Source organism: Megalops cyprinoides, chromosome 3, assembly GCF_013368585.1.
Source record: "Megalops cyprinoides isolate fMegCyp1 chromosome 3, fMegCyp1.pri, whole genome shotgun sequence".
In the NCBI taxonomy this organism is placed as follows: domain Eukaryota; kingdom Metazoa; phylum Chordata; class Actinopteri; order Elopiformes; family Megalopidae; genus Megalops; species Megalops cyprinoides.
The window spans coordinates 17,814,739-17,841,368 of NC_050585.1; the positions used below are offsets into that span (position 1 = coordinate 17,814,739).

A 26,630-nucleotide genomic window follows, 5' to 3' on the forward strand; every position below is an offset into this window, starting at 1 on the left:
TCTCTCTGTCAAACACTTGCACAAACACACACGCATACATGCACACGTGCGCACACACACACACACACACACACGCCTGCCCAACACCCGCACACAAGCCCGCCTCCATGCATACACAGTTCCTCCTGAGAACAGTTCCTGCTTCTTCAGTTCACCTATTCCCAGCCCATCTCTAAATATCCAGGTCCTGGAGGTTTCCCCAGCTGGGACCCACTTTGACTTTTACGTGTAGCTTCACGTACAGCTTAATGGCAGATTCCATTTCCTTCTTCACAATCTGAGCTACCTGAAGGAGGAGGAGAAAAAAAAAACACACACTCTAGACACCTTCTTACAAGGGGCCCTCTATCAACACTTTGCCATCAGGGTAGCACAGATTGTAACATGCTGAAATTACAATTTCCTTAATTGAAAGTGTCTGCTGAATGCTCCCTTGATTTAGAGACACTGAGCTCAGATTTCCTTTTTGTTGTGAAGGGCAAAGCTGAATCATTTCCAGCTGGACTACCTGAAGTTAAGTGAAATGTGTTATTATAATCTCTTTGGCTTTCATTGTGACTTTCCACACTATCCAATGCTAACATTTTCCTCTTTGGGTGTCTCAGTGCTTGACCCTGCAGATCTTACCTACAGGGTGGTAGGTAGGGCAGAGCAGGGCTCGCAACAGAAAGGTTGCAATGTAAGTCGCACTGTATAAGGGCATCTGCTAAATAACAATAATGTAATGTAATCCTACAACAGGAAAACTCAAACAGACACCTGAGCCTGTGAAACATGGGCTTTTTAGCCCAGTGTTCCAACTGACACCTTGGGCTGCTTTGAGGATGCGACCCCTAAACCAGATGAACTGACTGCTGAATGCCACTGTTAAAATGCAGTGGTCTATACGAACCTTAATCTGCATAAATATTTAGTGTAAGGGTGCAGGTGCAAATAAAGTAGCCACTCCCATACTTGAATGACATCCTCCTCTGCCACCTCGTAGATGAGCTCATCATGCAGCTGTAGAATGAAGAATGCCCCCCTGCAGGGCCTTGAGAGTCGTCTACTGTCTGCCAGATTGAAAATAGACAACACTGAAAACACCCCTCAAACAGCAGTCTGAAAAATTACTCACAATCTACATGACAATCATTTAACGTGTCTATCAAACAACAGGCTGAAAAGCAGCCAAAGGTTAAGTGATAAAGGCAATAAATATTTGAAAATGAGCATTTAGGTTAGGTTGGATATGCAATAACAATCCAGCCAAATCAACGATCCTTATGAGGTCGATTTATAAACTTGAGGTGTCCAGACAGATGCTTTTCCTGCATTCCTGCGTAGAACCACTCTGGGTGACTTTTTTAAATACCCAGAAATTGGTAACAAGCTGTGAGGTGGAGCAGGAGATGCATGTGTGCGCTCAAACTGTTAGCCTCAAAGATCGGTCACCGAGATGGTGCGTGGCTTGCCACCTGTTGCAGGGGTGTGCTGGTGCGACCGGGGCACACCAACGAAAGCCTCCTCCAGACGGTGCTGGATGTTGGCGGTAGCCGATTTGACGATGTCGGCGGCGGAACCCTGGACCGTGGTGTTTACTGCCTGGCGCTCAGCCTGAGAGGGTAAGGGACAGGGACAGTTCCATCACGGACTGGAATTTGGCCACAGGAAGTCATTCCTGTGCTCTTCCAGGCCCAAAGCCTACTCTTTCTGGATAGTGGCGTATATAGCAGCATACTTACATGAGATTTTATGTAAACGTTCGGGTCCTTAATGGCTGGGAGAAATCTCTTTCTCCCCAGTATCGTCTGGACATAGCCGTTTTTTCCACAGTTCTTCACAGTTTCTCGCAGAAAGGCATGTATCCCTGGCACACAAACAGTTCACTAGTCTTTCTCTTTCTCTCCACAAGGGTAATCAAAAAAACACAACCCTCTGTGTAAAACACCAGAAAGGATATCTACATAAATTGGCAATTTTAAAAACCCTACATGATTATCTTTGAAATAAAAAAATAATTTCACTTTCGATCAGCCACAAAGTGTCCTTCGGTTTAGCAGGAACAAAATGTTCCAGACCTGTGACCAATTACCTGTGTATCTGGATTTAAATGTTTCGATGTAACAGGCAGCATCGTTCTCGTCGATGCCCATCTGTTCTCCGAGTGATTTCGCTCCCATCCCGTAGATTATTCCATAGCAAATCTGCCAGCCAGAGACAGGCAATTGAAACCATCAGCAACAGGCAAGGAGAGGGGGAAGGAATTCGTTTTGAAAAGAAAATTTCAGTTGGAAAACTCCCTTGCCTGTTTGGCCTGCTGCCGTGTGGTGTCGTCCACGGTCTCCGGGTCCACCATCTTCCACTCGGCCGCGATGCTCCGGAACACGTCCGCGCCGCTGTTGAGGACCTGGATGAGGCGTCGGTCGCGGGAGAGGTGAGCCAGGATCCGCAGCTCCAGCTGGGAGTAATCCGCTGCCAGGATGAGCCCCCCTGTGACATGGAGCCAGAATGTTTCTCACAAACCCAAGGGTGCAGTGCTAACGACGCAGTGCTAACAGCACAGTGCTAATGGCACAGGTCCCTATGCAGGGAGGCTTTACCTGAGAATGGCACAAACGCATGCCTCATGCTGACAGAGAAAGGCACCCCTTTTTCCGGCGATCGCTCAGCAGCTTTGAGCAGTGGCGCCAGCTGCCGATGGATCTTCGATCTTCTGCCCCTGGAAAGGCATGAAAATGACTATGTTCAAATACTGTTTTCTGTGACAGACAGGAGTGCGTAAACCCATCAGCTGAAGCATCACACTGTGTTATCATGGCTGCCATTTCTGCATTTACCCAGGCTTTGCAAGGATGGCTTTGGAGCTGCCCTGTGACGGGGGGCTTTCTCCAATGACAGTGGGCATCTGAATCTCAAAATCCTTTGGCACGTTCTGAATGTTAGGCTCAGTGAAGCTCACTCTTCCTGAATAGAAAAAAATGCAAACATGGAAACATGAAATTCATTATCACTCGGTCTAAGGTGTAAAATCTTTTACATGGATGAAGAAGATCTTACTGGAAAAACTATGCTTTTATTAAATGAACTACTTTTTTCCATTGATCATAGTCCACTACATTTGCACTGCTGTGAACAGTTGTAAGGTTCGTTAAGAACTTCGTACCTGTAGCTGTGTGCGTCTGTGATACTGGATATATTCTTTCCATGTCTAGCAGGGGGTGCCAGCACTTCTCACGTTGTAAGGGGAACACTACTTTAGTCATGGCATTGGTTATTCTCCTCCACTCCAGAATCACACCAGGTAAAGGGTGCAGGGGTCTGAGCTTCTCCAAAACATCCTAATGAGATTTCAGATAGAGAGCATCACCGTTAGGGTACTAGCGTTCTAACCAGAGGATTACTGTATCAGATCCCAGGCACTGATTTCAAACCGTCAGGCAAGGCAATCTGAATCGCTTCTGTGAGTATGGACCATATGTAACATATAAGTTACCATGAATAAAGATGTCTAAACAATCAAATGATATGAATTAACGCAAGACAATCTAGAAACACAAGCAGAGACATGCTAGAAACACTGACCTGCTATGGTTAGCAACAGTTATCAGAAATTCTAGCTGCAATGTCAGCAGTTCTTCAAAATCCATTTTCTAGAGTGATATTTAAAACTGATAAAGCTTGATGTTACATAAGGCTATTCTACCATTAAAACACAGAGGAGCTCTCAAAAAGACTTTCTATCTGCAATAATCCTACAAGTACAGTACCAGCCAAAAGTATAACACACCTGATTAAGATAGTTGGAAACATGCATTCAAAGAGATTTTGATCTAAAGACTTAAGCTTAAATGCTTGAAATTTGTTTCTTAGAGTAATATAAAACAATATTGTTTGGCTACTTCAAAGTATCTAAAATACAAGATCATTTGTTTAACACTTTATTGGTCACTGCATAATTCCATTTGTAATATTTCATAGCTTTGATGTCTTTACCATTATTCTAAAATGTAGAAAATTGTAAAAATAAAGAAGGCGTGTACAAACTTTTGACTGGTATTGTATATCCAACATTTGTGTATAGCCAATTTGTTATTTGTCAATTGGTCATCTGTCAATTCCTGTTTTAAGCACTAAACAAAAAGCGTATAATTGGGTTGTAAACGGAAGTTAAGGCTATTCTGCTGTTGGGATGTGGAGAGTAACATGAACAGTACCAAATATCAAGCATTTAAGCACAAGTCTTTAGAGCAAAATGTCTTTCAATGCATGTTTGCCATTATTTTAATCAGGTGTGTCCAAACTTTTGAATGGTGCTGTATATTTTTTGGCGTGGTGCAAAATATATCTATTTCCACATCGACAAAAACAAAGATGGCATACAGTATGTTTGTTAGATGTGGTTTCCCTTCAAAAACAGGTTGCGAATCACGTCAGGACAATTACAATTGCATGAGAGGAAGTGCTTTAACCTCAATCGCTCCTTTCATTAGGAAATACTTTTACTCTGATCATGGACTCTTCCGTAACAGCCACAGACACACAGTAACAACAGGTGCCAGATCAGTAGTCAGTAACCTTTGTGGTGCTGAACTGCTTTGCCAGTCTGACCCGGGATCCTGTAGCTGTGCGCCTGGTGTAGCCCAAAGTTTTCTTATTCTTCTGCCCACTCAGGTCCCCGTTAGGAGGCAGCTTCAACTCCAGAAACAGCACCTAAAAGACACATCAAGGAAGGGTCGTGCCCCTCCCAATTTTCCAACTGACCACATGTATAAAAGCTTTGTATAAAGGCATTCCTTGATTTACTGTATTAACCTGAGTAAAGCTCATCTACACCATCTGCTGGACAGCAATGGAATGAAAGCGACCTTCAAGCAAAATTTTTCTTTTGTTACCTCTGCCACCGCTAGGTGGAGCAGAGCATATGTGACCTCCAATTTGCCTGTCTGCATTCCTGACTGTGAACAGACAACCTGAAAAAAGTTAGGGTTGGAACATGGAATGAAACAGGGCAAAATGCCGAAGGGACTAGGAAACCATTTGATGTGCGTGCGTGCATGGGTGCAGACCTCTGCAATGTCGTCTGGCCTGGTGAGGGAGAAGCTGTGTCCCGCCAGCTGGTAGGCCTGGGACTCCAGAACGCTCAGCTTGGCCTGCATGACGTGCTTCTGGGCCTCGCATTCGGCTGTGCTGAACCCCACGCCGTTGAGCTCCAGCAGGGCCAGGCAGTACAGAGCAGGCATCTCCACGCGGCGAAACACATCTATCACAGCACAGCCGCACATCAGGAGCTTTCAGTTAAAGCGAGCCACAGGAACTATAGTTTCGACATATCAAGCTTTAATGTTTTCAAAACCCACATGACACCATTGCTTTTTATAATGACAAATGTAGGTTTTAAACAGTTACAAAAGTAACCAGCGGTTTCAACTGTTTACACTGCAATAAGAATTATGTTAATTCGTCAGGTGAATAACTGTAAGCCCTGCATGTGAATTCAGCGCTGGAGGCCAGGGCAACAGTATCACTTTCTGTGGGTTTGCTTCATGGGTGGAGCTGCCACCCACTGTCAATCAATCCATTCAAACTAAACAAGGCTTTGTGTGGCAAAAGGCTGTGATTAATTATCGCGCCATCCACAGCACACGGTTCCACCCACTAACTGGTCCATTAAGCCCCATTTGCCGAGTAAGTACCCATCAGTTCCGCCCCACGAACCGGTATGGCAGGCCAGGGTTAGCATCCTAAGTTGCCTAGCGGAGAATGGTGCAAAGGAGTGTATAATGTTTTTTTGACAGGGCAACCAACAGAGAGGTCAGTCAAACAGTAATGCGGTTATGCTCTCACGCCAAACCTGACTGTTAAAGAGTAAAGCTCTGCAGCCTGTAAAGGATGACACACTGCTTTGGCAGCACACTGTCAGTTTCCAGGCCAATAAAGCCTGTCTGAACATGCACATGACCTTCAGATGGGAAAATAAACGTGTCAAAGTGATTGGCTTGGCACCTAGCAGGCTGTCCTTCTCCAGGAGGGCGGTGAGCTGGGCCATGCAGCTGAAGACGAGCACGGACTCGATGGCGGCCCTGTAACGTCCAGAGTGACCTCCGTCCCCCCTGATCCCCAGGCTCTGCACCCCGTGTCCGGGGCTGACGCCTTCCAGGAGGGGGAGCTCTTCGGGGGCAAAGTTGGTCACCATGTTGTGAAGGGTGCGCTCCTTGGAGCCGGGGTCCAGCAGCCAGCAGGCCACCTTGGCAGAGTGCACAGGAAACAGACCGTGGGTAGGGGGAGGGGTCAGTGTTTCACATGTACAGCGGAACTCCCAAAATTAGAATAATTCCATATATAATGACATGCGGAACAAACAGTCACTGTAAAAATCTGACACTGCACTAATTATGTATGCTTAAAAAAAGAAATCGCACGTACCAAGAATTTATAAATCAGTCTAGTGAGAGTTGCTGACTTAGCATTCACTTGGTAAGTCCAGCTCAATACTTTTCTCAGGGGCTCACTTTCAAAGATTTATCAGCTTTTCAACTAATTGTAAGGGAAACTACTGATGATCAGGTTTTTCATTAGCAAGCAAATCACATATCTATTGGGCTAGATTTGAGAGAGGAGTCTGGCCTAAGTGTTTGGGGTGGGGTCTAGAAACTATTCATTCTTACGTCGATGAAATGGGGACTTGGTAACTAATGTGGAGTTTCTTCTGTTCTTTCATTAAAGAGTAGTGTGTTGTTGCTGTAGGTCTGCAGCTTCTCACCTTGGGGTCTTCAAAGCTGCCCTCCAGAGAGAGCCCGCAGGCCAGCAGGAGAACCTTGTACAGCTGAATGAGGTCGTACGCAATGATCGCTGCCTCTGCCTGTGAAGGATCAGTTCTCTTCAGACACGCCTGGACCTGCCTCAGTCGATCTCTCACCGTCAAGCTCTCATCCAGAGGAGGCGGGGCTAAACTTGCACTGACATCTGTGCGAGGGAGAGAGAAGCCACTCGTTCACTTAGCAGACACTCTGCTCAGAGGCAACTAACACAGCCTCAGGGAACATCCAGCTGTCTATGTGCGCATAACGTAGAATGCGAGCTATTCAGGTTACACGGGTACCACAGCTGTGTCCCTGAGTTTTGCACCTGCAGCGCTCAGGTGAGGTCCTGAAGCAATACCGCTATCTGCTGGTGAGGAAGCATGCCTACAGTACCTGAGCTTGGCTGCTCCTGCTGCAGGGACACAAAGTAGGCGTCTTTTCCTCCCCAGCACACAGAGATCCCAATGACCACAAGAGCCTCGTTCCCTTTGACAGGAAACCCATCTATGCTTGGCGAGCTTTTCTGATGAGAGCCCACTTAAAAAAAAAGAAACAAAAATATAATCTGACTATAAGATCTAAGACACAGTGTCAAATGTAGAGGTGGTAAATAAAGTCTACACATGAAAAGTAATTAAATAAAACACATACAATACAGAATATTTTGAGGGATGCATTATAAGAATATTGAATTACATTATATACTAAAAACACTATTTAACAGAACCTTAAACAGACAGACTAACATGTGTCATTTACACATCTGAGCATTTCTTAGCTCTTTTCAGGTACGATACCCTGTACTATAGCAATGATCTGTCTGGGATTCAAACAGAAACATTCTGGCTGATACCAATCCCTCACCTCTAGGTCATGCTACTGCCCAGTTCCAGAGGAAGAAAGCCTTACCTCGTTTGACCTTTCCCCCGATGGCGGACTTAGGAGACAGGGTGTGCTCCCTCTTCTCGCAGGCCAGGGTGACTGAGAAGCGGCTCTTGGTTTTCCACTCCTGGACGAAGGTGTGGAACAGGCTCCGATTGCTGGCAACGTCGATGATGGAGAAGGCCTCAGGGCTGCTGGGGACGGCCGCATGAGGCGAGGCGTCTTGGGATAGCTGGAGCGTGAAGCCCTCGTCGATCATCGACGCGTCCGACTCTGACGCGGGTTTCACCTCTGTGACGGGACTTCTCGGGGACTTCTCGGGAGCAGGGGGGCGGGGGGGATGGGTGGTCAGTGGGGACGGCACGGAGGACACGGTCATTTTAACCCTGGGAGTGACCGGCTCCGGGGTGGGAGGGATGAGGTCGTTATGGTCTCTTGCCCTGCTCTCTGGTTCCTCAGCAGGACATGGTGGCTCGGGACAGTCTCCCTGCCATTGCCCTGGTCTAAAACCACATTCTGCCCTAGTCATCAGACTCGTTTCTGGGTTCCCACAGGAGACTGTCCTTGCAGTCATTTGCTCTGGGGCGTTCTGGTCTGTGTCACCATTTACTGGAACCGTATGGGGGGTTGAAAACCTACCTGACATGCTGGGCCACTGGTCGAGGATATCCTGCATGCCTGGACTCAGATGGAAAGAGGCATCAGCTGATGTTTTCTGGGCAGAATCTTTTGCGTCATCTGACTGGACTTCTATGCCTTCACCAAGTCTCATATCGGGCAACACCGTGATCTCAGAACAGTGCTGCGGTGCTTTGGCCGGTCCAGAGGTTGACCTGTCAGCTGATTTGAGAACGCCATTCAGGCTCTTCAGACACTGCTCCGCAACCTGCAAGGAATCTCCCCACTCGGACAGGTTGAAGGAGGACTCGCCCCATTGGGCGGCTTCCTGATCCTCGCCCGGAAGCCCGCCTTCCTGCCACCCTTGCTCCGAGGGGAGGTGGTTGGCGTCGGTGTCAGTGTTCCCACATTCTGCTTCGGCCAGGTCCTCCCCCTCCAGGCCATCTGATAAGCAGTCATCATAAAGGCTGTCGAACAGGAAGCTGCTGCTTCCATTAAAGCTGCTCTCCACTGCATTCTCTGAGGACTGCCGGTCACTCTGGGAGGACTGGATTTCACTTGGACGGGCGTCTGTTTTAACGCAGTTAGTCACCTGCGTGTTGCAGTTCAAAATGTCTTCCATCTGACTGTCGGTCAGCGAGATGTTATATTTGGGCAGATCATTGTTGGACGAACCACTGCAACAGGCGTCGTCACGGGAGCGATTATACTGCAATGGTTCCTGGCACAAATCTCCAACAGCAAGATGCTGTCCAATCGAGCACTCCTGCTGTAGGATTTCAGAGCTTTCAGCACCGTTTCCCCCGTTCCTTGTCCCTGGCGAGCCGACGTGACCGTTCCCTGCAGATCGCTGGCTCCCATCCGCCACTGGGGGGTCGTGCAGCATCATCATTCTCTCTGTCTGCGTGTCCAGCTGAAAGCTGTCCCCAAACTCCTCGTGTCCACCTGGGTACAGGTCGGGAGACTCGCACTTCTCCTCGGTTGTGGGACGGGTCTCGCCGCCACTTCTCCGTTCCAGGCGGGGCGTCGAGACGTGACCTCCGGCTCCGCCTAGATGCTCGCGCCGCCTTGCGCCCTCCTCCCCGTCGTCTGCTCGCGAAGCGACGTCGCTCTCCCCGTCGCTACCTTCTCTGTTGTCCCTTTCACACACTGCGATCCCACAGCTGCTCTCTGTGTTACAGTGCTTTGATTTCTGCTTACACTTTTTCCCACTGACAGATGGGAAGTCACCCGCGCGTGCTGGAGAATCCTTCTTCTCCTCTGCCTGCTTCTCCAGGCATTTTCGCCTGAGCTCAATTTCACACCTCGCTACTTGTGCCGTTTCCTGGTTTTGTCCAGTTTCATCTGTACATCGCAGCAAAGTGTGGGTGTTTGAATTAGTAGATGCATGAGACGATGACGATTCGGGGACAACAAATGGCTCCCGTCTATCTCCTCCCAGGCTTTGTGGCACAGGAGTCTGGACACCATGAAGACTGGAGGCTTCACTGGGTCCAGCCTCTGTGGTAGCATGGCTGTCCACCTTCCTACGCTTGGATACAGGGGTTAGAGGGTGCTTATTGTTTAGGTTACCCTGTGGAAGGACAATCCCTTCTTTTTTAGTTCCAGACTCAGCACCCGCGGAGGTTCTAAGAAAATTAGAGGAAAGATCAGGAGTTGCCCCGTCCTTAAGCTTTTTGTCAGAGTTTATGGACTTCAAAACTTTGCGTAAAGCTACGGACTGAATTTCCTGTCCAGCGTACCCCGAAGTGACAGGATTTGCATCGGCAGACCTTACTGAATCTACAGTGCTGGAATCTTTCTTCTTCGGTTCCTCCACCCTTGCAAGAGAGGGTTGAACTCCTGGCTGAGGAGTGGAGGCACTTCCTGTGTCACAGACTAGATTAGGCTTCATGTCTCTGGTATTTTCCCCTCTGCAGCTCTTCTCAACCCCAGTATCGACTTTTCCCTGATCAGTCGAGGCCCTCTCCCCTCGGTCTGCCTCCGTCTGGAGGCTGGAGGCCGGCTGCACAGTGCCACCTGAGCTTTCAGACAAGTGAAGCAGTTCGGGAGCAGGGTGAGGGTCTTGGGGAAGCGAGTCTGGGTCCCAGTGCACCCCGAGGAGGGCTAGGTCCTGTTGGAGGAGCTGGCGGGCCTCGGCCACGATCTGTAGGGCTGCCTCCCTCTCCGTCAGGCCCTTCTTCCCAGCCACCCAGATGCAGCGCGTGCTACGGCGCTCTTGTGCTTCCTGCTCGCTCTCGTCCACCGCCTGCCGGGAGCTGGCCAATCACAGGAGACCAGGGGTCAGTGCTGCCACTTGTGAATCAAGTCCTAGCTTTATTACACAACAGATAGCACATAATATTCACCAGCCTGACAGTAGTAGCACTGATATTTCCTTGCATGTAGCATTCATCCACTTTACACAATATCCATTACAATAATAAAAAAGTCAGCTTGTATGGGTGCTGACCGAGACAATGTCCCAGCTTTGATGCACTGTTTTGAAAAAGAAGGGGGCTGCACTGTTTACAGGGCTCAGGCCTAAGGAAAGCTCAGTCTATATTAAAATGGCCACCACAATGAACACACCAGAATGAACAGCCTGCTTTGGTACTGTGTCTTGTCTCTGTCAGACATGATTTGGAATGACAGCTGTTACAAGGATTGGCTCGGTGAATCCTCAATTTTTCATTTTGAGCTCGGGCCATTTTTTTTTTTAATAAAAAGGAAGTTGTGTGTCCTTGTGTCACGCCTCTGAGGCCGTTACCTTTTAAAGGGTACGGATTTCTTCAGCACCTTCTCCACATCGGCTGCGCTGGCCCTCGCCAGCTCGGACACGGTGACGAACCCGGAGCTGTAGAGGGCGCGGGCACGCTGTGCGTTCAGCAAGGAGATCCTCACCAGGTCACACAGCTCCCTCTGCACCCCGAAACTCAGACGACTCTGGAACTGGGACAGCAGCAGCTCCATGTTGTGCCACCCCAGCCGGTTACAGAACACCGTCACCATGCCTGTCAGAGCACGCACACACACTTACACGCTGCCTTCTGTATGATGTCAAAGATGATGTGCTTACACACTGCCTTTTGTGTGTTTAAGCACTAAAGATATTTCCACATTACCCACAAGAGGGCAATGGAGAGTAATTACATAAGGTATACACAAGTAGAGTAAATGGCTGGTTAGGCTAGTACCTTTGAACATTTGAGTTTAAACATAAATAGGTGTTTCTATAAATTAGCAAATGCAGCAATAAGCTAGTCTCTGTACCATTGCCTTCGTGAATAATTACCACAGCAAATATATATAATCGCAAAAATGAATGGTTAGTGCAAGGAGTACAAGTGTTTGCATGCTTTTAATTAGCACTATAATGATTGCGAGCTTTGTAAATTAGCCTTGTCTGGATGTCACAATGGATGTTCAATTGCTGCAATTATCAGACCACTTCAATGAAAAGGGCTGGCTATGACCCTTCAGAGTTTCAACAGCTCTGTGATTCATTGCATACTATCCTATCTTTCATTTGGCAACTGCCATCAAGTTAGTATCTGTTGGAAAGCAATAACAGTTGATTGAACAGGAACATCCCTCTAGTAAAAGCTTTGTTGGGAAACACAGGGTTTGTGTTTATTTTTGGATGAATGCTGCATGCAGTGCGTGCTGTTTCACTGATCTTAAAATAATCTGGATGGCTCACCCATCAAGCCCACAGTCGGGTGAACCCACTTTTGCTCAGCAACGCTTCTGCTGGTTGTAAGCATTTCCTCGAGCATCATTCATTAAATGATGTCTGCTGTGCCAAATCATCTTTCAAAGTGTTGTTGGGCAGTAGGCAGCAATGTGGTAGAAGAGGAAAAAGTCATGCTTCAGTGCATCCTCTTAGCATATTTGTGAGTTAAAAAAACAACAATCCACTTGAGGCAATGGTACATCATAATTGTCGGCATGGCTTAAAACGATACAGATGGCTTAAAACAATACAGGATTTGCTACTATTACAATAAACATGGGTGGTGAACTGCTGTCATAGATACTTTGCCTAAGTGAAACTAGTGAAAATAAGGAGCTCTATGGCTAAAGCTAGCCAGCTATCTGGTGACCATATGTTTCATGAACCAATCACTTTTAGGAGATTTTACAGCCAATCAGACATGCTTTAATGCAGAATGCACACATGATGTACCCAGATCACATATAGTATTTCTATCAAAATCCTGAATGACAAGAGAAATAGAGAGATGAAAGATGCATAGAGTTCCTGCAAGTCATTCCGATGAAGCCTGTGTGTAAAGAACACACTCTTAGGCGTTGCTAGGTAGATGTTTTTACTCAGCCGCTTCTGTTGCCATGCTCCTGATGTCACACTGCCCAGCTTAAGAGAATCTGTACATCTATACATAATCAGTTCAGCAGTGACCCCCCCCCCCCCACCCCACCAAAAAAAAAACAGCTATCACACTGCCATGTCTCACTGAGATGTCACTTCCTCACTTTTCAGAAAAACAGAATTGGGATGGATGCTATTCAAAGGGCCTTATGTATACATTTCAAGCCTTAAATGTATTTCATTGCCATCGATACCATTACATAATTGCTTCTGATAGATGATTGTTGATTCCCAGGAAAGTTCTTAGGTGCACCATGTCCTTTAGAGGGCTAACAGTTAGATGCTAGCAGTTGTAAGACTAACAGTTAAATGTCAGCAAATCCAACCAAAACTTTTCAGTGGTTTCTGTTTGTCAAAGAACCACCAGTGTACCTCATAATAGAAACATGCAATGTTCCTAATTAAGCAGTCAATAATTAATGACCTAATAAATACAAAACTTAATTATTCAAACACACCACAACCACATTCACCCTTTACTCAAATAAAAATGAACAAATACTGTAAAACTTCCAATAATAGCCGAGTCTCCAATAAACGCAGGGCTATTATAATCGCCGGTATGCGCGACCCTTTCAGTGAAACCGCCTGCCTCAAATGAACACCGGGGAATTTTTTTTTTTTTACATTAGGCTAATTGAGGTTGTTTCAGTGAATTCACTTTGCCTTATGCGTGTTCATCTGTTCACGAATTAGATTAAACATAAACGAACAAGCTGTCTTTCGGATCATGGTAGCCTAAATTCACAGTGATACTGCTATTGTTACTGACTGTGCTCTCCCATCATGGGTTACAATGACAATGTTTAACTTACTTTATTAGTGATTCCTGTTTGAGTTGCTACCAAAGAACGCTGTATAATGTTTGTTAAGTAGGCTACTTGGGGAAAAAAAACATGGTGAATTTTCCTGGTCAGTTCAGCTACCAATAACTTGCAGGAGCCTGAGGGCTTTAGGTGAAATAAACGCAGGTCTCTTATTCTCCCTGAGTCTCCAATAAACACCGGTAAAGTTAAATAATTAAAGCAAATAAACGCTGAGGCGTTTATTGGAAGTTTTACGGGTAATTAAAAAAACCTTGGAGCTAAGCTCATGTTTATCTCTGTAAGTAAATATAATAATAAAATGGGTTGGTCAATGGAAATTAGGTAGAATGATTTCTAAATAACGCTATACTCAGAGATTAATATGTTGATAAGTAATCCAATTACTAACTGTCCTTCAAAAACATACTCTTTGAGACTGGATGTAATTAATGTGTTATCTGCCTCATGTGATATTGATTTAATCATGCCATAAATTATTCTTCCAACAGAATTAACATTGATTAATATATCTCTCCAGAGGCTTGCTGTGAACTGTAGATGTCTGGGTAATGAATCACTGTTGGATTGACAGGAATACAATGCCACCTGACTCCTGTATCTGTAAACGTTGCCTCTTCAATTGCATCCTTGATAGCTTTAATAGAGGACAATCACACAGCAAGGCGAAGAAAAAACCTGACAAAGAATCAGCCATTAGTGGCGTTTTCTGTATTTCTCTGGCCCACTGCAGCTCAGCAAAGGGAAATTAAGATGAGCATTTCTGATAAATAAAATGATGCTGGCCCCCCCTGTTTACACTGACATCATGCCAGGTAAAAAGATGTCTCTTTGTACCATTGTCAGGTGTTACCAAAGGAAAACTCTACCGAATATAAATAAATAACTAAGATGTATAGCTATGTATGTAAGACATATAGCTATAAATTATTAAAGGTCATTATTTAAAAATAAGTAAGTAAGTAAATAAATCTGATTTTATAAGTGCCTTACCTTTAAAACAGTGGGTAATCCTATGCGTTTGTCTCAAATCGAAGGCAGTAATCTGACACTGAAGCAGGCCCTCAAAGTGCCCATGTCAGCCAGAGATGAAGCCAATACATGAAGGCAGTGCACTGATCCTCTGATCCTCATTTTATTTGAATGGACAGAGAGAAGGCAAGGAGCCAGCCATCCAGATCATTTGAAGATCAGTGAAAAGGCACGGCTTTGTCTAAAGGTCACAGACACACCGAGGATGTGCTTTGGCTATGAAACATGAAAGAAGACCATCATGCAGTGGGTGCTCAGGAAAGAAGAACAGAACCACTTCTAGGTGAGAATTTTTTTTCTGAAAATTGCTTAAAGTTCCTGGAAAAAGGTTAACTTAATTATGATTCCATACATGATAGCTTACATGCACAAATTATAAATGGCATATCTTGTAGAGCCCCCTAACGCTGGTATCACTTTTCCTTGGCATACTGTAAGACCAAGGATCACAATAGCATTCCTGAGAGTGACACCCAACTCATAACCTTAATTCCCACTGCTGGCATGGTGGGTGAAAGGGCCACCATCTTGATACCTTGTGCCTCTGTAATGTTCTGCCAGCACCAATTCAGCAGAACAGAAAAGCACTCCTTTTCATTGGCATGCATTCTTGTATGTGGTACTAGTCTTGTAAAGCAAAGCACTCTTCTGTGTTGGCACCCATTCCTGTACGCTGTATTAGTGTTATGAAGCAGTTGCTTCACAGGCACTCTTATCCAGAGTGACTTACAGAGCTTACAAGCAGCAACCTCTGGTTTGTGAGCCCTGCTCATTTATGAGCGCCAGCGTATTAAATGGTGCATAGCAATTAAAGATTTTTTTTCAGTGGTATTCCCCTGTTTAATAAATGGCTCAGTAAAAGGATTCTGCCCGCAGCTCTGTGATTGGACCGACCGGGGGTTGAAGGTTTCTCACCGGCATAGGTAGACGCAGACTGCTGAAGGGACTGCAGCTGCCCCCGGCTGCAGCCGTACTTTTTGGCCACAGTACCCAGGGGCACCTCGCTGATGAGGTCCAGCAGCACCAGGGTGGTGAAAAACCTGTGGAGTGTAAAAAAAAAAAAAAAACAGCACAATCCGGACTGAGCGTTCCAAATGCATTTTAAAAAGGGATTCAGCCATGTCGCGCTCAGATGATTACGCATCAAAACCGGAGAAGTGCAGAATTAATTTTGCTCACCAGATGTTACTGTTTTTGCATGCAGATAATGACTGTGTTATTGCATTTGCAACAGAGAGAAAAGAGCAGTAGTGGGAACTAGTTGTCTGGGTATCAGACATACAGGATAATGAAAGGGGCTGCCAGTTCAATGCCTGGGTGGGCCACTGCCGTCATGAGCTTAAATAAGGTATTTACCTTGCACTGTATAAATATAACCTATAGTGTAAGCAAGTATTGTGAGAAATGTAAGCAGCCCTAATAAATACTGATAAGAAATAATTACTTTTTCCTATTAAAAAGACAGGTAGTCTTGAAGCACTACACTAGGGATGATGTTATCCAAATAGCAGAATTAGATTTTTTTTTTAAAATTGCAGGATATCCAAACTAGAGGATATTAATAGTAATAACTTCATTTTTAGTGCACATTTCATACATGGCTGCAATACAAAGAACATTACAGAAGTAGAGGTGAAACAGTTTATAGAAGAGGACAGAATACATAGAGAAAAAACACAGAGATACATAATATAAATGATTCAATACCTCCCCCTGCAGAGTAACAGTACCTTTTGTGAATGGCCATCTGCCTGTGCTGCTTCTCCGTTTTGGCAATTATTTTCCCTCTCACAGACCGGGCCAGGAACCCCTCCTGAACTCCCACCATCTCTGCCACGCGTTTCATTGACGAGGGCAGGTTCTCCCACAGGCAAAAGAACTGGTACCAGTCGATGGTGGTCCAGTCTGTGTACACTGGAGTGATCTTCATGACGCCATGGGGAAAAAAGCAGACCTTGGTCAAACATGGTCCCCTGAAATTTCACCCCACTGCTTCTGCTCAAAAAACTGGAAGCGAGTTTCGCAAGGATATTAAAGTTGTTACCAATAAAGTAATACAATACAGGCCAAAAAAAGCTTTTAAAAATGCTTTCAGTTGAAGGTGTTAACCTTTGGGACTATGACGCCAGAAAAACCGATATCCATCAAACGTTCAAATAGTCTATATCTTCAGTTATCATTGCTTATTGAACAAAACAGAATATGCTTTGCCAGAATGGCTGGAAGCCCTACCTGGTAGAGGATATGAAGGTCATTTTCCAGGACAAAGCCCTTCATGGCCCGCTGGAGGTCGGCGAATATTCCCAGGGCCTCGGGGGGCGAGAGCGAGGAGGACAGAGTGGCAGCTCCCAAGTGGGTGGGACAGTACCTCTCCCCTGGAGGAGGGAGGAGGAACGCATCAGGTCACATGACACATTGCATCTTTAAGCTTAAGGCAGCTCTGCATGGGTTCAGGGGTTGTCCCGGTCCACTCACTCTTGTGTTCCCCGTCTCCCTCTTCTTGAATCTGAATGAACTCGTTCTCCATCAGCCACTCGACGCATGCCTCGATGGCCCCGCTCCGCCTCTCCCCAGCGCTATCGGCAGACATGCTCGCAGCCAATAGCGTGCAGGAGGCGTACGTCCGCACGTCCTCTGGGGTGCTGGCCACGCCCCCCACGATGATCTGCCGCCATGGAGAAAGCATGAGAAACAGCAGGCCAGACAAAAACAGAAGAAACAACGGTCATCACAACCAACGCAACAACAATACGATTGGCTTTCACCACAACAAAAACAGCAGCAGTTTTCCTCATTATTTTATCACTTTAGCATGCCTAATTCTTACTTTTAAATAGCAGGTTCTCTGAAAAAGGGCGATGTGAAAACGATGTGTAAAGTGCATGCCTGGTAGCTGAAGTGTGTTCACAAAACAAAACCATGTCACCTTGCTGCTTCATTCAAGCTGGCACGGGAACGTCCCTTTGCACGTACCTCCAGTATGGCTCGGATCATGCTGGTGGTGACTCCCTCCCCTTCCCTCCTGACCAGGCAGCTGCTGATTGGCTTCAGCGAGCCCTGGATCAGACTGACCCCCTGCACACGCTCAGACTCCTTACACACGAGGATGCTCTCCCCTGCATGGACACAGAGGGACACAGAGGAGCCGGGTCACCCTTCCTCATCCTCACTCTGCCCACACGCACCCCCCCATTGGATAGCACACCCACTCACCCACAGTGTCCACCCCCTTGCGCCCGGCCCTTCCTGCCATCTGCTTGTAGGTGAGGATGTCCAGGAGGCGGCCGTTGAAGACAGGCGTCCGGATGATGACGCGGCGGGCAGGCAGGTTGACGCCGGACGACAGGGTGGAGGTGGCGGCCAGGACCCTGATGTGGCCCTGCCGGAAGGCGCCCTCCAGGATGTCCCGCTCGTCAAAGGTCAAACCTAGGTTTTTGAGAGAGACACCAGGGGACACTCCTGCAGGTTAACATGACAGGACAGGTGCCAGCGTTTCCTCTAGGGATTACATGGAACACTCCTATAACCGCTGAACACTTCAATAACCGACCACCAATTGATAACTCGGATCAGCATTTGAAGGCTTGTTATTTATTGACTTAAAATTGATAATTATCAGAACAACTCTTTATAATCAATAATGAATTTTGAAAGAAAGCCTATGGAACCAGTGCATAAACTCACCAATGATTAATCTGTATTATGAGCTTCCTTAAAAGTCAACGCAGACCTGTTTGAACTGAGTCTTCGTTTACACAGAACTACGCTGCTTGAGGATTTAATGATTCGAACATTCAATCATGGGAGCCGCAGAGTAGTCAAACATCAGGTGAATCTCACAGTGCACATCCCCAGTTTCTACAGGTGCTAAGTGACATGCAGTACCTGCATGGTGGAAGGCCACGCCCCAGGGAACGGTACGCTGCAGCACCTGGTCCAGGCCCGCAGGGGAGCGTTTCAGCTGAGCCACCACATCCTGTAGCCCCTCCTGATCCAAGACCAGTGGCAGGGGGCCGGAATCCTTCTCTTCTGCTGCGGGGGCAGATGTCAAACTGAACTATGAACAGCAACAAGATCACAACCTTCCCTATGTAATCCTATTCTAGCAAATAACAATCAATAAACATACTGTTGCTTAAAGTGCAATTCACAACCATTTGCTGGGTGGGAATATAGAAATACACATTTATACAAGTAATTGGATACTATTACAATATTACAAAAAGCACTCAATTTAAAAGCACTCAATTTATGAGCCCTTATACCTTGGGCATTTTGCAGGGCTCGGTGCTGGAGATTGTAGAACTCCCTGGCAATGCTGTCTGCCAGCTTTTCACACCAATTCTTTGACGGGCAAAACAGCAGCACAGAGTGGCCGCCCCGAATCGTGTCATAACAGAGGCTGACAATGTGATCTTCGTCACCCTGGGAAACAGAGGTTAGACTTGGACAGATTATTTAGAGTAGATTTCACACAAGTAAACAAGACACACGGAGACAGTGAAAAGCACGAAGACAAACAGCGGCCGGAGAAAGTATTCATCCCCTGGACTTTTAACACGTTGTGTTGTTACGACCTGAAATCTTGATCAACTTAGATGGGTTTTTACTTCTTAACTACACAACATGCTCACTTCCTAGAGAGAAAACAGTGGCTAAAAATTAATTAAAAACAAAACTCCTACTACTTGGAAAAGTATTCGCCCCCTCAGCAAAAACATTCCTAAGTAACATCTGGCTCAGCCAACTGCCCTCTGAATTCACACAGTTTGTTGGATGGTACCCACCTGTGTGTAGCTGACATGGTTAACAGTTTAGATTTGATCACACTTGTCTTTGTTAAGTGAAATACCCCTTTCTGTGTGACATTCCATCATTGGGCATTCCATACAAGGAAATATGAAGATAAAGGAGCTTACCTAACAGCTCAAGGAATGAGTTGCGGCCAGACGGAAGTCAGAGGAGGGCTACAAAAAGATTTCCAAAGCTCTGAGTATCCCACAAAGCACTGTGAAATCAATTATCAAGAAGTGAAAGGAACACAAAACTACCCAGAATTTTTGTCGAACAGGTTGTCCTCTAAAACTGAGCAGCCAGGGAAGAAAGGCATTGGTTAGAGAAGCCACCAAGAGGCCAAGGACATCACTGAAAGACCCACAATGTTTCCAGACTGAGTAGAGAAAACTGAATGAGACATCAATTGCTCAGGTACAAAAGACATGAAACTGGCATGGAGATCTTTCATCTTTCAACAGGACAATGACAGCAAACACAGATACACTCTAGGCAGCCCTAAAGCAAGAAAGTGAATGTCCAAGAATGGCGTAGTCAAAGCACAGACTTAAACCCAACAGAAAATCTGTGGTGGGAGCTGAGGACTGCCATACAATGCTGGTCCCCATTTAATGTACAACAACTACAGAAATTTTACACGGAAGAGTGGGCAAAATTAAACCTGCAAAAGCTTGTGAAAATTTACCACAAAAGACTTAAGGCTACAAGTGCTGCAAAAGAGAAAGCAACTAAGTACTAAATGGGAAATAACTGAGGAGGATGAATACTTACACAAGATGAATTTTTCTGTTTTCTATTTTCACACAATTTTCTTTTTTAATCAAAATGATTTCCCCCCATTAAAGTGTTCATGATGTTTTGTTCATTGCAGAGAAAAAAATCCATTCAAATACATCAAAACTTCAGGTTGTAACACAACAAAGTGTGGTGAAACTCCAAGTGGGGTGAACACTTTCTCTAGCCATTTTATAACCAAACCGGACTAAATCCCTGAGAATAACCAACAGTAAAAAGACTTCTCACCTCGGATGTTTGCATTGCAAAGTTGTTGAAAAGAAATACGCTCTTGCGTGTTAACATTACTTCTCACAGTATCACTCCTCCTCACCTTCACCTGCAGGGAGGGCTGGAGCTGCGTAACCAGGTGCATGGACCCATCGTATATGGCCCCGCCGACCTTGACGCGCTCCATCAGCGGCACGGGCCGGTAATCTGTGTGGTACAGTTCGGCGCTCAGCCAGCCGGCCAGCAGGTCCAGGTTCGGCAGGGTGGCGCTCATGCCCACGATCTGCACCCCCTCACTCAGGCTGGGCCTGCCCTCGGAGGAAGCCCTGCACAGGACGCAGAGCACTAAGCGTCACCTTCTCGGCATGGAGCCTTTGCACTTTGACAGCTGCTGTCCGTTGGATTATGGTCACTTAGCAGGCGCTCTTAGCCAAAGCAACCTGCATAGGTTACAATTATATCCAATTTTATTAATTATTTTAGCACATTTTATCCACAGCTGGATATTTATTGAGGCTTAAGTACCTTGGTACCCTAGGTAAGGTACCTTGCCCAACAGCAATGCTTCAGCAAGGAATTGAACCAGCAACCTAAGGGCCCTGCTCCTTACCACTAAGTTACACTGCTTCCCCCAACTGCTGCATGGTATCCACACACACAAAGACGCCAGTGCTTTACACACTGTCATACATGACCTCTACACACACACACACAAACATGGCAGTGGTTCACATGCCCTAATATCCTGGATGCTTAAACTCAACTGAATAATTAGGTATGTGGGCCTAGATGTATATTTCTGAAATCCTCCTGACCACTGAAAATGCTGACCCAACAGAAATTGATCTGGTCGAGTGAAACCAGTAAGATCTGCCTGTGCGGATCCACTTCCTCAAACGATTTAGTGACGATGCCATGACAGATTATTCAATGGCTCGTTCGTGTGAAAACACGAAGGAAAACACAGCTCTGTGCTTACACAGCATGTCCTTTTGAGGACATACATGTAGAGGAACACAAAGGCAAGGTTCGTAATCGGATATTCACAACCTAAGGAGGGAGGCGAAGCATGGATCGAATATGTTACTTAGAAAATAAACAGCAGGTATAGTAGGGTTGACAGATATGTTTATCGAACTCCCCCAAACCCACACTGTAAATACTACCCATTTGATGTGCCTAGCCTTTAAAACCTCCTCATGCCTCAAATCAACCCTGGTACCCAAAAAAAAAAAACCTCCAAACCTGGCTGTTCTCTGGGTGACGTAGCGGATCTTGGTCAGCAAGAGCTCCAGCAGGTATCCTCGGCTGGAATCCCCCAGCATGTGCAGCTCATCCACCACGACGATTCCTCCAATCAAAGCACAGTCATTTAATCGGAGTACGAGGCCTCCCACAACACACAACAGTGCATTACGTTTCAACACCTGCCCGTGTATCTAATAAGCACTTTCTGTGTGGGTGACATCACCAGTTTAAACAGTGGTTAGTAAGAGTCATTCCAATTATTGAGGGGGAGAGAGGATTCACAGTACCCATAATGGGTAGAGCTGCGTTTGTGCTGGCCATGTGCTATCTGTGTTTGACTGATCTGAACAAATCAAAAACGCTTTACTCTCCACAGCAAAACACACTGATTGGCTCAGATTGGTATGTCTTCCCCTCCCATCTGGGGGATTGTCAGCTCCTGGAGGATGACATCACGTGTCAGTGTGCGCATTAAATGTGCGCTCTAAATTTCTTCATAATCTCAGACTGAGGATGAGTATCTTTGCAAATGACACCTCACAGTTCATGACGACACTGGCGCTGCTAAACCCAATCATTACTTTGCTGAAGTGAAATTATAGACATGTGTGGGTATAAATGTACCATTATTTAACTGATTGGACCAATGAAGGAGAGGAAAATTAATTGGGAACAGAAAACCCAGACACCAGTCCGTGACACCATCATGACATTCCTGAATGAAGGTCTCTTGTTTCAGATTTGGATCAAAGAACCAGAGATATTAGCTGGGCTACATATGTACAGAGAGCTATCACCTTCAGAAGGGCAGGTAGCAGAATACGGGCAATGGATGTTACCTAGCAGGTCCATCATGTTCTCTTCTATCAGCCTGTTGATGAGTCCATTGGCCTTCTCTATGGTGCACACGGCCACATCCAGGGCTGCAAACCCACCGGTGGCAGAGGTGCTGCCCATGTACCCCTCCACTCTCACCCCTGCCTCCTGGAACACGTTCTAAATGCACATAGGAACACAGTACTTCATTCCGCGTGCATCGAACACACCGTTTGCCACAAACTCGGAAACCGACCACGCTCCTCCATCTTCCAGCTTAACGGTATAACCTTAACATTGGCTTGTGAATATCTTTTTATTTCACGTTTCTCGAATTTCAGTCACCAAATTCATACTTCAGTATTGTGCAAGTAAAAAGAACATAACTTTTCAAATCATTTTTCAACTTAAAGGCCAAACTGGACAGCTGGAGGACTGCACATTCACCTAAATAACGACTAATAATATGGAAAATTTAATATTATTACACATTCACTTTATGTTATAATTATAACAGTGGGTAAAAATAAACACTTCATTTCAATTTTCAAATTTAAGGCCAAGCTGCTATGGGGAATTTAGTATTTAATATTTAAAAACATGTATTTATTTTAATTTAATATTAATACATATTCATTTTTAATTATAAGAGTAAGTAAAAAGATAAGACCCAATATGTATTTCAATATTTGGTCACTTTCACAAAAGTCAGCATGACACAAAACTCTATGTATGGGCCTTAAAAAAAGGAAACGAATGTTACTAACCTGGAGGTAAAACATTTTCTCTTTTGCCACAGACACAAAGGGGAGAATGAACATGGCCTTTCGCCGTGTTTCCAAGACTCTCTTCAAAATCAATAACTCGGAGACTAATGTTTTACCGGCACTGGTAGGAGCTGAAACAGATGACAGAGAGAAGCCTCTTACTCTACCTGGCTGGTTCAAGTGGCTTTGGAAGGCTGAAATGCATATGCATCATTGTTTACTACAAAGAGGCAGCTTAACATATGCATACAAACATCAACTCAGACATGCTCCACTGCGTCTGTTGGCATGCACAAACTCTGTCTTATGAAGGTTTCAGCTAGATTTAACTCAGTCTGAAATCTCATTTGGAGAGGTCTGTAAATGCTGCAAACCCCAGGAGCCAGAGAGCCAGACAGACAGGTGCACTCCTGAGGTTCTTTTTTGGATTTAAATACATCTCCCAAACCAGATTTTACACAATGGGCTGAATTCAGCAGAAATCTTCATAAGACTGGAGTACATGAATAGACTATGTTTGCAGAATACAGGATGTGTTCACCTGAAACCATAAGAAGGCGTTATCTGGATACATGTTTGACCATGCACTGAATTCAGGAGACAGCCTCACAGTATTGCAGTACCTGAATAGACTAAGTTGCTGCCCTCCAGCACCCTTCCCAGGGTGAGGCACTCTGCCTGCCACTCGAACATGCGGACCACCCCAAGACTTTGATACCTCTGCAGGACAGGTTTGGGAAGACCCCAACTGGACAGGAGCAGCTTGTCAGACTGGTCAGCAGGTACAGCCATTTGAATGGGCTGTCCTGAGAGAGAAACACAACGGACAAACGCATTAGTCATCTAACATGACAACAGAAAACAACACTGATTTCTCAAACACCCTTGGCATAGTAGTCATTTTGGTCAATTAAAAATAGGAATTACATTTACTGTAAAAACATACGCATGTGGTTAGTGTACTGCAACTGTAATTAATGGTATGCTAATGTCATCATTGACAGATATGGTACCATAATGTGGCTGCAATGCTACGCATTCATAGGTATTCAAATTGTATTTAACATCAGTTTAAATCTTTCTACATACTATATTCAAGGAAGGCACAAAGCACAGCAAGTCATTAATCTTTGCATGAGAGATATATGGCTAGGATGATCAAATAACTACCTGCTTATGCATCACTTGCTTCGTGCTAGTGATAGGAAAGCAGGGCTTCATGAACCCCAATATGGGCAAAGCAACCATACGCTGTCAATCAGCGACTTTCATGCACTAAAAAAAATGACCTTGCCGTCCATAACAGAGCATTATGATTGGTTCAAATCAATGAGTCAATGGTTGCATGTTAGTAGCTCCCCCTATTTGGAGAGAGTTCATGAACTGTCTCATCACCATTGCTTACCTGTGTCAGCAAGAGTGTCACCGAGCATGCTGAGATCTAGCCCAGGGGGAGGGGTCAGCACAGAGATAGATGTGTTTCCCGCCATAAGCTGGGGGTGGAGCTGTTTCTTCTTCTCCAGAGCTGCAGCCAGGTGGGTGGGGCTGAAGAGGATGTAGTCCCTAGAGGTGTTCGGAGATGACTTAGCCCGCAGGGAGACGTTGGACATATGATGCACATTCGCTGGGGGCTTTGACCTTAGGGAGAAAGTGGAGGTTTCGGAACTAGGCTCTCTCGAAGTTGAGCTTTTCACAGGCGGAGCTCGCTTGCGAGATGACACACCCCATGAGTCACCAGAATCGGGGCTGGACAAAGAATGAGGCCTCTCTCTCTTCTGTTTGACCCTCTGTACGCCACTTTCAGAGGGCGCTCCACTCCCAGAAGAGGCCTTTGAGCTTCCGCCATCCTCACTGAACAAAAGCTTTTTGGCCAAATCCTTACAATCTCTCAATGTTCTCGTGCACATCCGAGTCGTTTCAGGCTCTGGTAGAACCGGGACCACTCGTGGACTGGAAGGCCTTGTCTCTCCTGTGTCCTGCACACCTGTCTGCTTGGAATGTTTATGTTTGATCTCTGTAAAGTCGGACCCTTTTTCTGGGACAGCCCTATCTGGTGCCTGCAAGCTGCTCACGGTCCCTTGGAGCCTGGTTAACACGGCTGAATTCGTCCTTTCTTTCAGGGGGACATCAGTAGGAACATGAGCGTCCATGGCTTGTAAAATCTCCTCATCCATAGCCAGAGTAGAATCCCCAATCCAGTCATACCTTTCAGTAGACTTCAAACAAACACACTGACATTAGATAAAGACCCATATCATGAGGTGAACACGGATCGGTTAAATGATGCTGTTAATGTCAACTCACCATGTTGGCCTTTCCTGTACGGTGCTTGTATGCGGCATTGCGATCGGACTGCTGAAGTCGAGGTGACCGTCTTGCCGTCAGAGGTTTAGTGGCAACTGGGGGACTGAAAATTGACAAAATAGACATAAGTGTCTCGGTGCATAACTGAATCGATCAAATCTGCGGTAGACGATTACTACATGTCGTGCCTTGTCACTCATTGCAGGACAGCAGTGTTGACTGAACCCAGTGTATCCGGAATTACATCAAATTCATTTTGTAAACAGCATGCCAAAACTGAGATATCAGCAAACAGAGATGGGCAAAGCACCTTTATTCGGCAATCGCACTCATTAGAACACTTACTTTGTAGCAAGCTGTTTTCCTACCTCTTCCTCTTGACGATCTGGTGTTGCCCCATGTAAAACTTTCTCTTCGATTGTGGTGCTGATGTGCTCATGTTTCTCCAATGTTGCAGCAAGCTAACTGGTTGTGCGATGGAAAACCAAGATCTTATCTAACCGTAGAGGTAGACCTTTGACTGACAATTATATCCATACGCAAATTCGTAGATCACAGGAAGTATCTTGGTAGCCTTATAAAATTTCATGTGAAATCCCAATGATCAAGCATATGAAAAACTCGAACACGACCCAGCTAGCTAACGTCAGCTGGCTCATATAACAATCTCTGTTAACTGCCAAGATGGTGAGCTAAATAGTTACAGCCATCAAGCTGTCTTGCTATTCTAGTTAAATTCGTGAGCCAGCCAACTATCCATAAGATGTTATTCAAAGCTAGCTATGTTACCGAAGCAACACGAATCTTTGACGCTTTACTAATTCTGTAGTTAACATTATCTGGTTGCTAAACAACTGACAGGCTATTTTTATGTTAGCTAGCTAGCAAGTCTAGTTGACCGAAAATCTTGTTAGCTATAGATCCATGTGCTAGCATCGTTAGCTAGGTAGGCATCTTTTATTACAATATAGCCATTATGGTTTTTACGTATCTAACATTGTCTTCCCCCAAAATAGTTTGGTGATCCGCGAGGAAACTTTTGAATAAGCCGCCGGTTCTCAACAGAAATATTCCGACTGGCTAAAAAGGCTGTACAACGAACGTTCCGCACCTCTTCTTTCTATTGGCTGGTTACGGTCTGTGGGATGTCTGATGGGAGAGGAATATTCCAGGAGGCGTGATAATA

General features: G+C 45.6%; 1 protein-coding gene across 1 annotated transcript; it reads right to left on the reverse strand.

Annotated features, from left to right (window-relative positions):
- Nucleotides 1-172: 172 nt before the first annotated feature.
- polq (polymerase (DNA directed), theta) lies at nt 173-25,883 on the reverse strand. Its single transcript, XM_036523375.1, has 31 exons — nt 25,813-25,883; nt 24,546-24,778; nt 23,764-23,946; nt 23,141-23,271; nt 22,397-22,553; nt 21,555-21,660; nt 20,413-20,635; nt 18,783-18,935; nt 18,396-18,531; nt 17,724-17,936; nt 17,484-17,626; nt 16,986-17,175; nt 16,743-16,885; nt 16,241-16,434; nt 15,426-15,550; nt 11,032-11,275; nt 7,692-10,540; nt 7,176-7,319; nt 6,743-6,945; nt 5,986-6,226; nt 5,049-5,242; nt 4,558-4,692; nt 3,146-3,320; nt 2,840-2,946; nt 2,583-2,721; nt 2,288-2,472; nt 2,075-2,186; nt 1,725-1,849; nt 1,458-1,596; nt 955-1,052; nt 173-286 (listed from the first exon to the last, which is right to left on the reverse strand). Exons 1-31 carry the CDS (start codon nt 25,881-25,883, stop codon nt 173-175), a joined length of 7,605 nt encoding a protein of 2,534 aa, XP_036379268.1.
- Between the last annotated feature and the right edge of the window lie 747 nt (nt 25,884-26,630).